Source organism: Propithecus coquereli, unplaced genomic scaffold (assembly GCF_000956105.1).
Source record: "Propithecus coquereli isolate 6110/MARCELLA unplaced genomic scaffold, Pcoq_1.0 Scaffold390, whole genome shotgun sequence".
Classification (NCBI taxonomy): Eukaryota; Metazoa; Chordata; class Mammalia; order Primates; family Indriidae; genus Propithecus; species Propithecus coquereli.
The window spans coordinates 1,454,135-1,467,946 of NW_012149619.1; the positions used below are offsets into that span (position 1 = coordinate 1,454,135).

A 13,812-nucleotide genomic window follows, 5' to 3' on the forward strand; every position below is an offset into this window, starting at 1 on the left:
AACTAAATATATAGTTATTATATATTAGTCTCTTATATATTAGTTATTTTTATTTGTGGAATCGACACTGATTTTTGTGAGTTTATCTTTTTATATCCAGAAACCTTGTTGACCCTTCTTCTTAGTTATAGTAGTTTGTCTGTAGATTCTCTTGAACTTTTTGTACAGACCCTTATCTCATCTTCAAATAAAGATAGTTTTATTTCCTTTCCTATTGCAGGTTTAATGTCGTGTATGGGGTTCAGACTTTATTCTGTATCAAATTAGGAGCCTTTGAAGGCTTTACATAGAGAAGCGACATTTAAATATTTACATTTTAGAAAAACAATTTTGGTAGCCAGATGATGGTGTGAATATAAACAAGGGATCAGTTAGGAGACGTTATTATTATAGTCACAAGATATTGCAAACCCCACCTTGGCTAGTAGCAGAAGGGAAGGAAGGGCAGAGATAAGTTTAAGACATAACTGAGAATTAGGATCGAAGGGGCGAGACAAATGAGTCAATATGGGAGCTAAGATTCAGGAGTCAACCACGACACCTTGGTTTTAGCTTATGAAACTGTAGTGGTATTTGTAAGAGGAGGAGCAAGTTTAGCAACAAAACACCTGGTTTCAACAGGGCTAGGATAGATGTTTGGAGCCTATCTGTATGCAGATAATCATTCTCCGTGATTTGATTTGAGTAGCGTTTCCCTCAGTTTGTCCTTCTGAAATCTCCATGTAGATAAGTATCAGCCTGACACAGAGCTTCCAGTGACCCAGAGGTTGGAGTGTGAGCTTGATTTATTAGATGCGGATATCCTTCCGGAAGAAGCCCCACTTATTCCAGACCAAAGTGCAAGCTTCAAAGACGAGGCAATAGCCCCGGCAAAAACAAAAGCAGCAAAACAGAAGTCTGTGACTGAGAATGTGCCATTTAGGAAGAAAGATACTCTGGCGCCAGCAAGACTACAGCAAGTATGAAATCATTCCTTTCTTTGGGCCAATTTATATTAATCTGACATTGTCCAAGATCACACAAGCTAGTGTGCAGTGGAGCCAGGATTTGAGTTCTCAGGCATTTGGATGCTAGAGCCCTTGTGTCTAACTTCTAAGCTGACTGAACATAGCTCTAAGTTGTTTTTATATTTTAACAACAAATAAAAATTTTTAATATTGTTACTAGAACAGGGCATTCTCTCATGTCCTGGCTCAGTAAGATCCCAACTAATTTGATACCAAGATCCTAATCAGGCAGACTATTTTAAAATTAAATTTTTTTCTGCTTCTGACTTGGAAATTAAGATTTGAGGGGGTTAAGATTTGGTTCCTGCTAAAGGTAAATTTTGATCAATAGTAATCACTGAATATTAAAAGACATTCTAGGGTAAGTGCTTTCTCAGATGGCTGTCAGAGGCAGTTGGGTAGTTAGAACTTGGTTTGAAACTACGTTATATTTTAAGCTTCTCTTTGAAACTTACTTAAGGCCCTACCAGTGGAAAATCGGCCAGAAGACCACCTCCCAGTCTAAATACCCTTATTGTAGTTACTGCCATTTGCTAGTACTGTCCAAAGGCTTTTGTAGCAAACCGATATATTGTCAGGTGGACTCAGAAAAAGGAGATTCAGCAGTTATCACCAGTTACTGACTTTATTCCTTCCCAAACAAACTCTTTTGGAGGTCATTGGGAAGTCAGGATTGAACCTCTGAGAATTCAGCTTGGTGCTAAGAATTTAGCTTAGTAGCAAATTTACCTCTAAAGAATATGGTATAACAAATTTTTGGTTTAATTAGGAAAAAATTATAAATAAATAAAAATATATTTTATATATAGTTTATATAAGTGACAGAGCCAGGGATTTTAATTCTACATCCTTCATCCCCACCTCCTGCCAAGGTTGTTTCAGTATAATATGTACCTTCCCCCAAATTTCTCCCATAGTGCTTTCTCCTTAGGTTTTACTGAATGGGTACAGGTGTAGCGTAGAGACACTTGGAGCTTCAGTGAGTCAAAGGTTGAAACCAGTGTTTCTTTGGTACTCATTTGGTTTTATAATTTATGCTTATCTCTTACAGGGATTCCACAAAGCTGAAAGAAGTAAACAAACCCAACCTCACAGTAAAAGCAGGTTGCAACAGACAACAGTCTCATCCAGGTTAAAAATGAACCGACAGCTGGTGAAAGACCACAGGGCTCCGTGGATACCTCCAAACCCCACGTCCCCACCGGCATCTCCTAAATGGTATGTAAAAATTCAAGGGACTATTTGGGTATGTGATTTTATTTTTCCTCCACAGATCAAAGGTGACTATAGCGTAGAGCAAATGAAGTAGCAGCCTTAATTCTCCCCATTAAGAAGAAATGCTTATTTGAGTGAGTAATACATGAGAATTTTCTGTCTAGAAGCCTTTCGGTTCCTTTTCTCCCTGACTATGTGGTTAGCGTGACCTCCCGTGGGCTAGCCCAGCCCAGTGGACATGTGTCGTCGTGTGGAGGATGGTGGACTTCCCTTCACTTGTCTCTTCCCACAACAGATTCTAGTTATTTGAGGCCAGGGACTGTTTGTCTTTCTTATACTTGAATGTCCAGTGCCTGGCACATAGTAGGCATTCAGTAAATCTTTGCTGAAGGAATAAATATTTTAAAATAATTCTAATTCCAAGTCAAGATAATTATAAAGTATAAAACCATATAGATTTCGTTAACAGTCTTAACTGCAGGGGACAGTTAGGATAATGCTGACATTACTGTCCTGTCACTTTCATTCACAGCACATGGAAAATGAGGAATTGTCATTCCACAGGGCTAGAAAGAAGGGGAGCAGGGTCGAGTTAGGTGCAAATAGTCTTTTGGGGAAATGGTTCAAAGGTAAGGAGAGCTTGTTTGCCATGGGACAATAGTTCTTGAAAACACAGTTGAAAGAACAAGGAGATGGAACAGAAAAAAGAGGGAAGCATAAAGCAGTAACACGAAGGGAGGACAAGGGGGAGGCTCTGCCTTTGGGAGCTGTCAGAAGTCAGGGCGAGCAGCCTGGCGGAAGAGATGCTCCTAAGATTCTGACTGGTTCTGAAGGAGTGGTTGTGTTCATCCATCAGCCCTTATTTTAAAGTTGCAGAAACAATGTTTAGAGGATTTAATGTCTTGCTGATATAACAGAGCAGGGGACAAAATTAGGTCTTCTGACTTCATAATGTGTTTTTTTGTTTTTATTACTCTGTTCTGTTTTCTGTATTTTTGTATATAAGTATTAATACGGAATTGTGCGTTCAATTAGTAAGCTCACAAAAACATGCATTGGTTGAAGTTTGTATTGCAAACCAAATATATGGTGGACTGTCTTTCAGAGCGAGTGAGTGGTAGGTGGAGGAGGGGGCAGATGAGGCTTCTAGGCTTACAGTGTTGTGTTAGGCCTTATTAAGGTACAGAATTACCTTGTAATATAGGGTGCAATGAGTGATCCTTATCTATATAACAGGATTTTATTGAAGTTCACCAAGTATTCTGTAATTAACCATTGTTTTTCATTTAAAATAGTGATTGCTTTATTGAAGCAAAGGAAAATTTCTTCCTTTTGACCCTGAGCCTGAGTGCTGGAGGATCTCACTCTTCTTCACACTCAGCTTGCAATTTAGGGCCCTATGCTATAGATCACCATTAACTTAATGCTCTCATCTTCTCTGGGCTGGCACCTATTTGGATGAGTTATTGGACATGGAGTGAGTGATCACAAAGGTGTACTTTTCCATTTTTGCAGTGCTGCATGGCTAAAGGTGAAATCGAGCCCTACAGATGCCACAAAAGAATCTCTCCAGCAAGAAGTTACTCAAAAGGAAGATCAATTGAGAGGTGCTATTGAGCACGAAGCAGCCAGGTTTGTGCTGGTATTTTTCAAATCTTTAAAAATTAAAGGGCTACTTTTGCATAGACTCTGAAGCAAAACCTTTCTTCCCTTTCTTATGTGTAAAGTTGGCTATTTAAAATGTAGATTATTAAATTTTTTTGTCAAACAATACAGCATACTGTGAGCCCCTCTTTTATTCCTTCTTATTTCATTCATTCAAAAATTATATGCATGTCAATTGTATACCAGTTGCTCGTTTCGTAGTAGCACAGTTGTGAGCTCTATGGAGACTTTTTAAATAAGATATCTCAGCCTCTGCTTAGTTAACAGTCAGTAGAGAAGATATGTAATTAACTATAATTTAAGACGGAACGTGGTATATAACCTGAGAACTGAGAGAGTAGAAGGGAAAGAAGTTACTTCTTGCCACAGAGGTCCAGGTTTCATGGAGGGAGATGGAAGTTAAGCTAGAACTTACAGAACAGGCAGGATTTCAGTATGGGGGGATGAGGCAAGAACATCTTATAGGAAGAGAACAGTGAAAACAGGTTGCTCTGCGTTTGCTTGGCTGAAATTATTCTTGCATTTATGGGAAAGCAAAAATGAAAGTGGGCCATTAAATAATTTGATAATATTCACATGTCCAAAAGAATCAAAGCCCTTTCACATACTATAAATTTGTACACAGTTAATTTTTCCCTTCTGTTTTTATTTGACCTCACTATGCCTGTACTGCTTTCCTGGGGGTCCATTTTTTCCATCTAAACTTGATACAGCAAGATCTTTGTTTTAGTCTAACAAGAAATCCTAAGTATAGTGATAGCTAGTTTTCTTGACCCTTCTCAGGGGATTTCTTGTTGCTTTACACACTAACTCAGAGTGCTTTTGTACATACATATCTTTGTAAGTGGAACATGACCCGGAGAGCTTTATGGGTACAGAGAGGTTACACTATCACTGAGTCCCTCAGTGGAGCCAGGATTGGCGCTGTGGGGGGATCCTAACGTCTGGTCTGTTTTTGTGGTAATGGCACCCTACAGTGTGAAGGCAGAACGGGTTTGACTCTTGACTATCTGCTAGGCTCGCTTGGCTTGATGCTGAAACTTCCAAAAGATTAAAGGAACTAGAAGAATTAAAAGCCACAGAAATGGACAAAATGCAAAAACAGAGGTAAATATTTGTTCCTGAGGTAGAAAAAGGTAAGTGGGCCTATTCTACATCATCTAATTATTTTAACAGCGAATCGAGATTGGGTGGGTCTAGCTACACTTCTTAAGTTTATTGGCTATCTGTTTCCTTAGAGGACTGTGAAGTCACCTAACGAGCCTATAATGTAGCCAAGATTGGAGCCCAGGGGAGTCCTGACTCTGCTTTGAGGAGAGTAGGGTGACTCTTTGTGCTGTTCTCTAGGCTTGACTGGCTTGATGCTGAAACTTCTAGAAGAACAAAGGAACTAAATGAACTCAAAACTGAAGAAACGGATAGACTTCAAAAATTGAGGTATGCGTTTGCTTCTGAAGAATAGTGGATGCTTGCCTGTTCTAGTTGATCTAAATAGTTTTAACAACTGACCTGGAGTATTTAAGCTTAACTTCCTTACATGGATGAGTGAATGAATGAATGAATATCTGCATGCCTGCATGTATATTATACCATACTTTTGTTAGGAAATGTTTCTTTGTGGAGTTTGAAGGAGAGCTGAAAAAACATCTAAAATTTTGAGGAGGTTCTATTTGAAAGATCAGGGTCTTAATATTTGTTTATTTTACTATGCTCAAAGATGTTTTTCTCTAGCCAGATGCCCTTCATTCTCAGCATAGCAGGTTAGTGTGATGTCTATGTTCTGCTCACGAGTGAATGTGCAGATACTTTTATTTCGCATGTTAGCTTGAATGACGCCTGAGGTTTCAAATACAGTTGCCTTTTCCATTCACTTTCTAAGAGCATTACCACCTAACTGTAGGCACAAAGAAGCCTGTTAAAAGATTTAGTTGAGCTGCTACAATTGGCTCATTTTTTCAGTTCTGATAATAATTCATCCTGCAGTCAGATTAACAGAATAATCATTGAAAACCTCTGTGCATTCTGTCACCATTCATCATGGAGTGTTCAGTCTCAGGTTAGAAGGGCTGTCATTCTGTCATTAGAGGGCCAAGGTTTTTTGTCCATAGTTGAGATTTCAAGTCATACAATCACAGAATCTTAGGATTTGAAGAATCTTTTTTCCTTAACTGATGTTTTCAGCCCCTCTACGCTGTCTCCACAAAGTAACTGTCCAGCATATTCATACACACACTCTGTGATGGGATGGTCACTACCATCTGAGGGAGTCCCTTTCTTGGTCATCTGTAGCTATTAGAAGGTGCTACCTTAGATTGTGCTGAAATTTGATTCCTTATGACTCCTACCCACTTGTCTTTTGGGCCTTATGGTGAAAGCTTAATCTTCTGCACCCTATTTTATCCCTTTGTGTGTTTTTTTATTAAAAACTGAACATATCATACATATAGAAGAACATACTAAATGCATATGTACAATCCAAAATATTACCAAATGAGCATGCTTGTACCACCACCACAAGCCAAGAAATAGATCATTGCTGCTACTCTAGAAGTTTCCAGTATGTCTGTCCATAGTTGCATCCCCTTCCCCCGCCGAGGCAACCACTGTCCTGATTCTTGTGTTAATCTTTTCATTACTCTTTTTCATAAGTCTGTCACCTGTGCAGTCTCCCTAACAATACATTGTTTAATTTCGAAAACTGAGAAACAAGCATAAACCTGGCTGAACAAGGAAAGGGCAATGTAGCTGGTATCAGACGAAGACTCGCAGGGAAAATAAGTTGAACAGAGTCTGGATGGTAATCTGACTTGTGCTTCCCTGAGAGCCCATCTCAGGAAGTCAGCTGTTCTGCATTGAGCAAATGTGGGGCTTACCACATCTCAGGGGCTGTACGTGAACCAGGTGCACTGGACTTCAGGGACAAGCCTGGTCAGTGGAATGGGTTATCCTGTTTTGCTCTGCTTCTCAGCTCTTTCTGGGGATGAGTAGGGATGAGTGAGTGTCTTCATCAGAAGGCAGGTCATAGAGAACAGAAACGTCATCAGCAAAAGGGCAAGACAAGCCAGGAGTCTAGGCCAGGCTTGCTTGTATGGTTGGATCTCCTATTTCCCATACGTTTTTGTAATCTTCCTCAGTTTACTTGCTTGTTTTGATGAAGCGCATCCTAATTTAGCTTCTTGAGAAAGGATGAATGGGAAATCTTTTGACATCTTTCAAGTCTAAAAATGGCTTTATTTACTGATAAAACTTACTGCCCTCATATTTGCTGTTAGCCGTACTGGTTATAGAATTCTTAATTGCAGATTATTTTTATTGGAAATTTTTAAATTTTTATTGTGAGCTAATCATGGAGACACATGAAGTTATAATACAGAGATATCTTGGGTCGCCTTTACTCAGTTCCCCCCAGTGGTAACGTCTTTGGAAACTATAGTATAGTATCGTAACCAGGTTATTGACAGTGATACAGTCAAGATACAGAACGTTTCCATCGTCACCACAAGGATCCCTCCTGTTGCCCTTTTATAGCCACACCTACTTCTCTCCTGCCCGCATCCGCTGCTTGGCTAAGTAACCAGTGGCAACTACTCATCTGTTGTCCCTACTTAAAATGTTGTTATTTCAAGAGTGTTATATAAATGGAGGTATATAATCTTCTGGGATTGACTTTTTTTTCCTTACATAATTCTCTGGAGATTCATCTGGCTCATTGCATGTATCAGTAGCTCTTTCCTTCTTGTTGCTGAGTAGTAGTCCATGGTTTAGATATGCCATAGTTTGTTTAACCATTCGTCTGTTAAAGAACATCTGGGTTGTTTCCAGTTTTTGGCTATTATGAATAAAGTTTCTGTAAACATTTGCTTACAGGTATTTATGTGAACATAAGTTTTCATTTTTTTCTGGGATAAATGCCCAGAGTGCAATTGCTCTGTTGTATGATAGTTGTACATTTTGTTTCTTTTACCAAACTGCCATACCATTTTCCAGAATGGCTCTCTGTCCCCAGCAACAATGTTTGAGGGATTCAGCTGTTCTGCATTTTTGCCAGCATTTGGTAGCATCACTACGTTTTCTTTTAGACATTCTGGTGAATGTGCAGTGGTATCTCATTGTGATTTTAGTTTGTATTTCCTTAATAGCTAATGCTGCTGAACATCTTTTCATGTGCTTGTTTGCTCTCCACTCACTCTTTGCTGGCATGTGGCCATAGGTTTTTCTGTGGTGTTGGGTGGCAGTAGCGCAGTTATTTTCTGAAAGTTTTCCATCTCCCTAGGCTGCCACTTTCTTGGTCCTTTGGCTCGAGAGAGCTTTTATTGATTGTTTGTTTGTTTGTTCGTTTTGTTTTGTTCGTCTGCACCTCTTGGTGTTTCTGGGTTGCCAGCTTCTCCAATACCTAGTCTGAAATATATGAGGCAAAAAGAAAACTCAGGGAACTCAGTACCATGTCATTCTTTGGGCCCCAGTGTGCCTAGCTGGCCTGCCTTCTCTACATCTTTCCTAGTCTTCTTATGTTTGTTTGTATTTCATGTCCAAGGTTGTTAGTTATACTTAACAGGAAGATAGGGGAAAGTACATTTATTCCACCACTCCAGAAGCAGAAATCTGATCAGAGTTTTTAAAGCATCGTTTCATTGTCTTGTTTCCAATAAGAAATCTGAATTCTGCTTTTTATCCTTCATTAGAAGCTTACGTATAGACTCCTCTTTCTCCCCAGTGTTCTGAAATTTCATAGTGATAGGACTTAGTATGGGTGTATTTTCCTTCATCAGTGGACTTTTTCAATATGGCAATTTATGTCCTTCTGAGAAATTTTGGAGAAAATTTCTTGCTTTATTTTGCACTTGTTTTTCTTCCCTCAGTTTTCTCTGTCCTCTCTTTCTGAAACTCTTGTTCTTTAGTGTTGGACTTCCCAAATTGGTCCTCTGATTTTCTTATCTTTTTTTTTCTATTTTCTTTCTCTCTCTCTCTTTCCTTCTCTTCTTCTCTTTCCTTCCTGCAGCCCTACCTTGCCCCAGGAGATTTTTTCAAACTTACTATCTAGCCTGGCTATTGAGTTTATTATTTCTGCTATAGTATTTTTAAAGTTTAAGAGCTCTATTATATCTCCAGATTTCTCTTACTTAATAGTCTTTTATCTTTCTTTTATGGGTACAGTGCAATTCTCTTTCTCTCTGAGTATATTAACAATAGTTTTTTTCCCCTTTGCCCTACATAATCTCTTTCTTTTCCTTCCTCAGATATCTAGTACTCCTGGGCTATCTTCTGGTGTTTAAATGTAGGGGACTGACTGCTGATCAAAAACTCGGAGCATATGGGTTGGACTTAGTATTTTAATTTTAGGGTTTTTTTCTTTTTGTTATGTTATAATTTAGATGTAGTAAAATGCAAAGAACTTAAAGGTATAGTTCAGTGAATTTTGACAAATGTATATACCTGGGTAACCAAAACCCTAATCAAGATAAAGAGTATGTCCATCAACTTAGAAAGTTCCCACATGTCCTTTCTGGTCATTCCTTACGCCACATTACCCCTGACGCTCACAGAGGCAGCTACTTTCTGATTTCTTTCACCATAAGTCATCTTCCCTGTTTTTGGACTTCACATAAATAGAATCATCAAGATCTGCTCCTTAATCATCTGTACCCCCATAATATGCTGAAATAAAAAAAAAAAAAAGAAAAAGATCTGCTCCTTTGTGTCTGGCTTCTTTTGCTCAACACAATCTTTGAGATTCATCCACGTTGTACATAAATCAGTATAGTTTATCCATTTTGTTGCAGATTAGTATTCTGTGTGTGGAATACTCAACTACTCAATACATGTTTATTGATTCTCCTATGAATTAACATTTGGGTGGTTTCTCATTTTTAGTTAGTATGAATAAAGCTGCTATAAATACATTCTTACAAAAGACTTTTCTTAGAAATAAGCTTTCATTTCTCTTGGGTAAATACCTAGGAGTAGAATTTCTGGGTCACAGGTTACACAATTGTTTAACTTTGTGAAACTGACCATAGACATATTCCAGAGTAGTTGTAACATTTTATACTCCCACTGGCAATGCATGGGAGTTCCTTTCTAGTCGGTCCACATCCTAGCTAACATTTGATGTTGTCAGTCTTTTTAATTTTAGTCATTCTGGGGAGAATGTGGTAGTATCTCCTTGTGGTTTTAATTTGCATTTCCTTGAAGACTGACGATAATGGGCACCTTTTCTAGTGCTAATTGTGAAGTGTCTATTCAAGTCTTTTGCCCATTTTTTATTGTTTTTTTAAAATTATTGATTTGAGGTCTTTTTATTTTCTAGATATGAGCCCCTTGCCAGATACATGTACAACAAATATTTTCTCCCAGTACTGTGACTTGCCTTCTTTATTTTTATTTTTTGTAGAGATGGGGTCCCACTATGTTTCCCAGGCTGGTCTTGAACTCTTGGCTTCAAGGAATCCTCCCACCTCAGCCTCCCGAAATGCTGGGATTATAGGCGTGAACCACCGCGCCTGGTCATTGCCTGTATATCTTCTTAATGGTGTCTCTTGATGACTAGACATTTTAAATTCTGATTAAGACCAGTTTATCAATTTTTCTTTTATGGTTAGTCTTTTTTGGTGAACTGTCTAAGAAATCATTCCCTATGTTAATAAGAAAACACATTCTCCTATGTTTTAATTGCTTTATTATTTTACCTTTTATTTTTATGTCTGTGATACATTTTGAATTCATTTTTGTGTATGAGATGAGATACTGATCTTGGCTATCTGACTATTCCAGCACCATCAGATGAAAGAATTAGCAAACTTGCACTTTACTCTAGGGTCATCTGGGTGGGGTCTTTGTTAAGGACCTTCATGTGGATCATGAGGTCTTTCCTTTGGGATGGGTCAGACGGCCCAGAGAAGAGAGTCCTGATCTTCTACCCAGAGAGTAAGGATCTGGATGTTGGTGTCCTAGGAGCTGAGTGAGGAAGTTAGCTGTGAGTCTAACCACTTAGCATTATGCATGCATGTATGACACCACCCCCTGTTTTCAGTATGGTACCTACAGCCTCAGCTGTGATTGGCTGCCCCTAGTCAAGAGACCCTCCAGAGAATGAGCAACCAGACTTCTCTTAGAATTGGAGATAGGCAGTTGTGTGAAGTAGGGAAAGGGACCAGGGGGTCTAACTGCTCAAACATCACTTGACTCATGTCTTAATTTTTTAAGCTACCCTCTCCCAGCTTAGCCCAGGCCTAGATATAGCTGCTACTACCAGTCGTGTGCTTGGCTAAGTCAGCAGTGCAAATTGTGTGGGTTCTCAGTTTTTCCCATTACTGGCCTAGAAGTCAGCTTTCTCAGGTCAGCTAAAGTAGTAAAGTAGCTATTTTGTCCTTTGTTTTCCAGGACCATTTTTTTATTTCTCCTTGTCTTTGTGGGTTTATACCTAACTCTACTATTGTTTTACTGGGGTTTGGGGGAGGGAACAAAATTAGTTTAGTTTTGTTCAGTCTACTAAACTCTTTAGTTGTTTAAAGGCACCATTATCTTTTTAAAGTATATTCTAAGCCTAACACACTTTTTCAGATCTTTCCTAAACCCCTGTGCACAAAGTGAGGTCCAGGACCAGCGGTGTTGCCTCATCTGGGAGCTTGTTGGAAATGCAGAGTCTCAGGCTTCACTCAGACCACCTGAATCAGAATCTGCATTTCAGCAAGATCCCCAGGAGATTTGTATGGCTATTCACGTTTAGAGAAGCTCTGTAGTTTTTATAATCATTCGATTTCCCTTCGGTGGGAGTGATAAATAATATGCAAAATATGATATTTTTTTTGCTTTTGATTTTAATTTTCAATTTCATTTCTAAATAGTGTTTCTGCCACCCAGTTAGACAAGGTTGAGGAGTCAGTTCTGGAGCATTTGAAGCCTCTCTTGGCTAAGGCCCAGGTAATCTAGTTCATCTCATTTGCTTGCCTTTCGGAAGTTCTGGAGTAGAAAGAGTTACTACAGAGGTCACACTGACTCACCCCCAGACCACCGCACATTATTGGTGTGTCCTTCATTGTGGGGAAGGGGTAAACTAAAGATAAGGGGAAGAGAGAAGAGTCCCACTTTTGAAAAAGGTGAGGTTGCAGTTTGGGGAACAAATTCATATTGTAGTCTTCATTATCAAATAGATCCATTTGTGATGTCAGTGTTCAATTAACTGCTTCCATTTTAATGTGCTCTTTTATCTCAATGGTTTGGAACAATTGGTTCTATTTTTCCAAAGGAGGGAGATGTTAGGACAGCTTCTGTGCACAAACCAGTCCTTTCTCGAAGATAAAATTACATATGGCATCACCATGGGGTTGTGCCATCCTCCTGTAAGCACTAAGCCAAATTCTGTAGCCAGACCCTGTAGAGCCACCCTGTAAATAGAAGCAGTCTTGTTTGTACGAATAGAGGAGGCCACAGAAGAATGTTATAATTTAAAATGCAATGAATGACATTCTGGGTCCCTGAACAAGCCACTGAACTTCTATATTTCTAGTTTGAGAACTGTTAAATTATTATTAGAGTCCATGGAAATCTCAAGAGTATAGAACTAAAGAGGGCTCTAAGAGATTGAATAGTCCAGTTTCCTCATGGTATCATCGAGGAAACTGTACAACAGAGAAGTTGAATGACTTGCATAAAAAGCGCACAGCTACTCTGACAATGTTTACAAAGTTGAGGGAAGAAAGAGTGGAAAGCCAAAACCCACACATGGCATTTATTTTCATGAAGACAAAGTGCTTTGAATTGCTGCAAAAAGCCTAATGTAGCTAAAGCTGATGAATAGTTCCACACAGAAGTTATTCTGGTAACAAAATTCATTTGTACTAATGTGAGCTGTAAATTTCTATAATCCATGAATGTATTTATCTGTTTTAATAGAGAGTCAATTCTTCTACAGAAGCAAATAATCATTTGAAGGATGGTCCATCAGTAAACACAGCAACAGCCCAGCCTGCACGGGAGGTATGTGTTGTGTGCTGTTGATATTCTGGTATTATTACATGATAATGTCTTCAGTTGTAATGAAAATGGTATGCAGATTGCTTTGCAAACACTAGATTATCCTACTCAAGAAGGGGGAAAATTATTTTTCACATTTGGCATGTTAATTCTTATGTGTATATTTAGCATTATGACTTAGATCAGCCTTGCAAACAATGCACAGAAATCTCTAGAGCCACAGTTTTCATCAGTGGCTCTTTATCGCTCCTCCTGATGACAGAATGTGCATGCCCTGTGTGGCCCTGAATGTTGATGGCCTGTGGCAGCAGAATAGCTGTCCTCATTTCCTTTCATTCATCCTAGTTTCACTCATTACTGGCCTGATTTCCTTTATACTTAGGCCCTAATATTTATTGTTAGGCAGGCTTGTCCTGAGTGCCTAATATGTGACCAGTAACTGGCCTAGCAGAGAGAAAAGGCAGCCTGGAGAAAAAATGAGAACATTTGAGAAAAATAAAACCATTTTTTTGTTGTCTACCCTGTACTCTTCCTCTGGAGGACTTGTTTTTAATATTTGTAGAAATGTTCCTACCTTGCCTAGGCTTAGGGCTGCAGACTAAAAGGTGCAAGTTACATTTATTTAATCGTTGTGGATGTTGGAAAGACGTTTATCGCGTTAGTTGCCCAGAGCACATAAAGGGAAGAGCAAATATAGAGGTTTCAGAGTTAGAAGGAAGCTGGAATGAAGTTCCACCAGTTCAATGACCTTAGGAACAGGAAGGAAATAGGTTTTGAGAATACATCTCTATTCTAATTATTAAGCAATATTTTAGCTGCGGTAGATTTCCATAATCTCTATAGTAATTATAATTTAATCATACCAATATTTTTGTGACAGAATCTCCTGTGAGGTGAGGCTTCTAAGACTGGAAGCTATAAAAGCCTGCATTCAGCCATTACAAATTTTCAG

General features: G+C 38.9%; 1 protein-coding gene across 2 annotated transcripts in view; it reads left to right on the top strand.

Annotated features, from left to right (window-relative positions):
- KIAA0753 (KIAA0753 ortholog) overlaps positions 1-13,812 on the top strand; it is a 62,989-nt gene that overhangs the window by 30,560 nt on the left and 18,617 nt on the right. Inside the window, exons 5-11 of one of the 2 annotated variants that reach the window (XM_012652573.1) lie at positions 727-959; positions 2,059-2,225; positions 3,738-3,854; positions 4,905-4,994; positions 5,235-5,324; positions 11,732-11,807; positions 12,780-12,863. In XM_012652573.1, coding sequence (XP_012508027.1) covers positions 727-959; positions 2,059-2,225; positions 3,738-3,854; positions 4,905-4,994; positions 5,235-5,324; positions 11,732-11,807; positions 12,780-12,863 — 857 coding nt within the window. The remainder of the gene's footprint in view (positions 1-726; positions 960-2,058; positions 2,226-3,737; positions 3,855-4,904; positions 4,995-5,234; positions 5,325-11,731; positions 11,808-12,779; positions 12,864-13,812) is intronic. The other variant, XM_012652575.1, reaches the window with a different exon arrangement.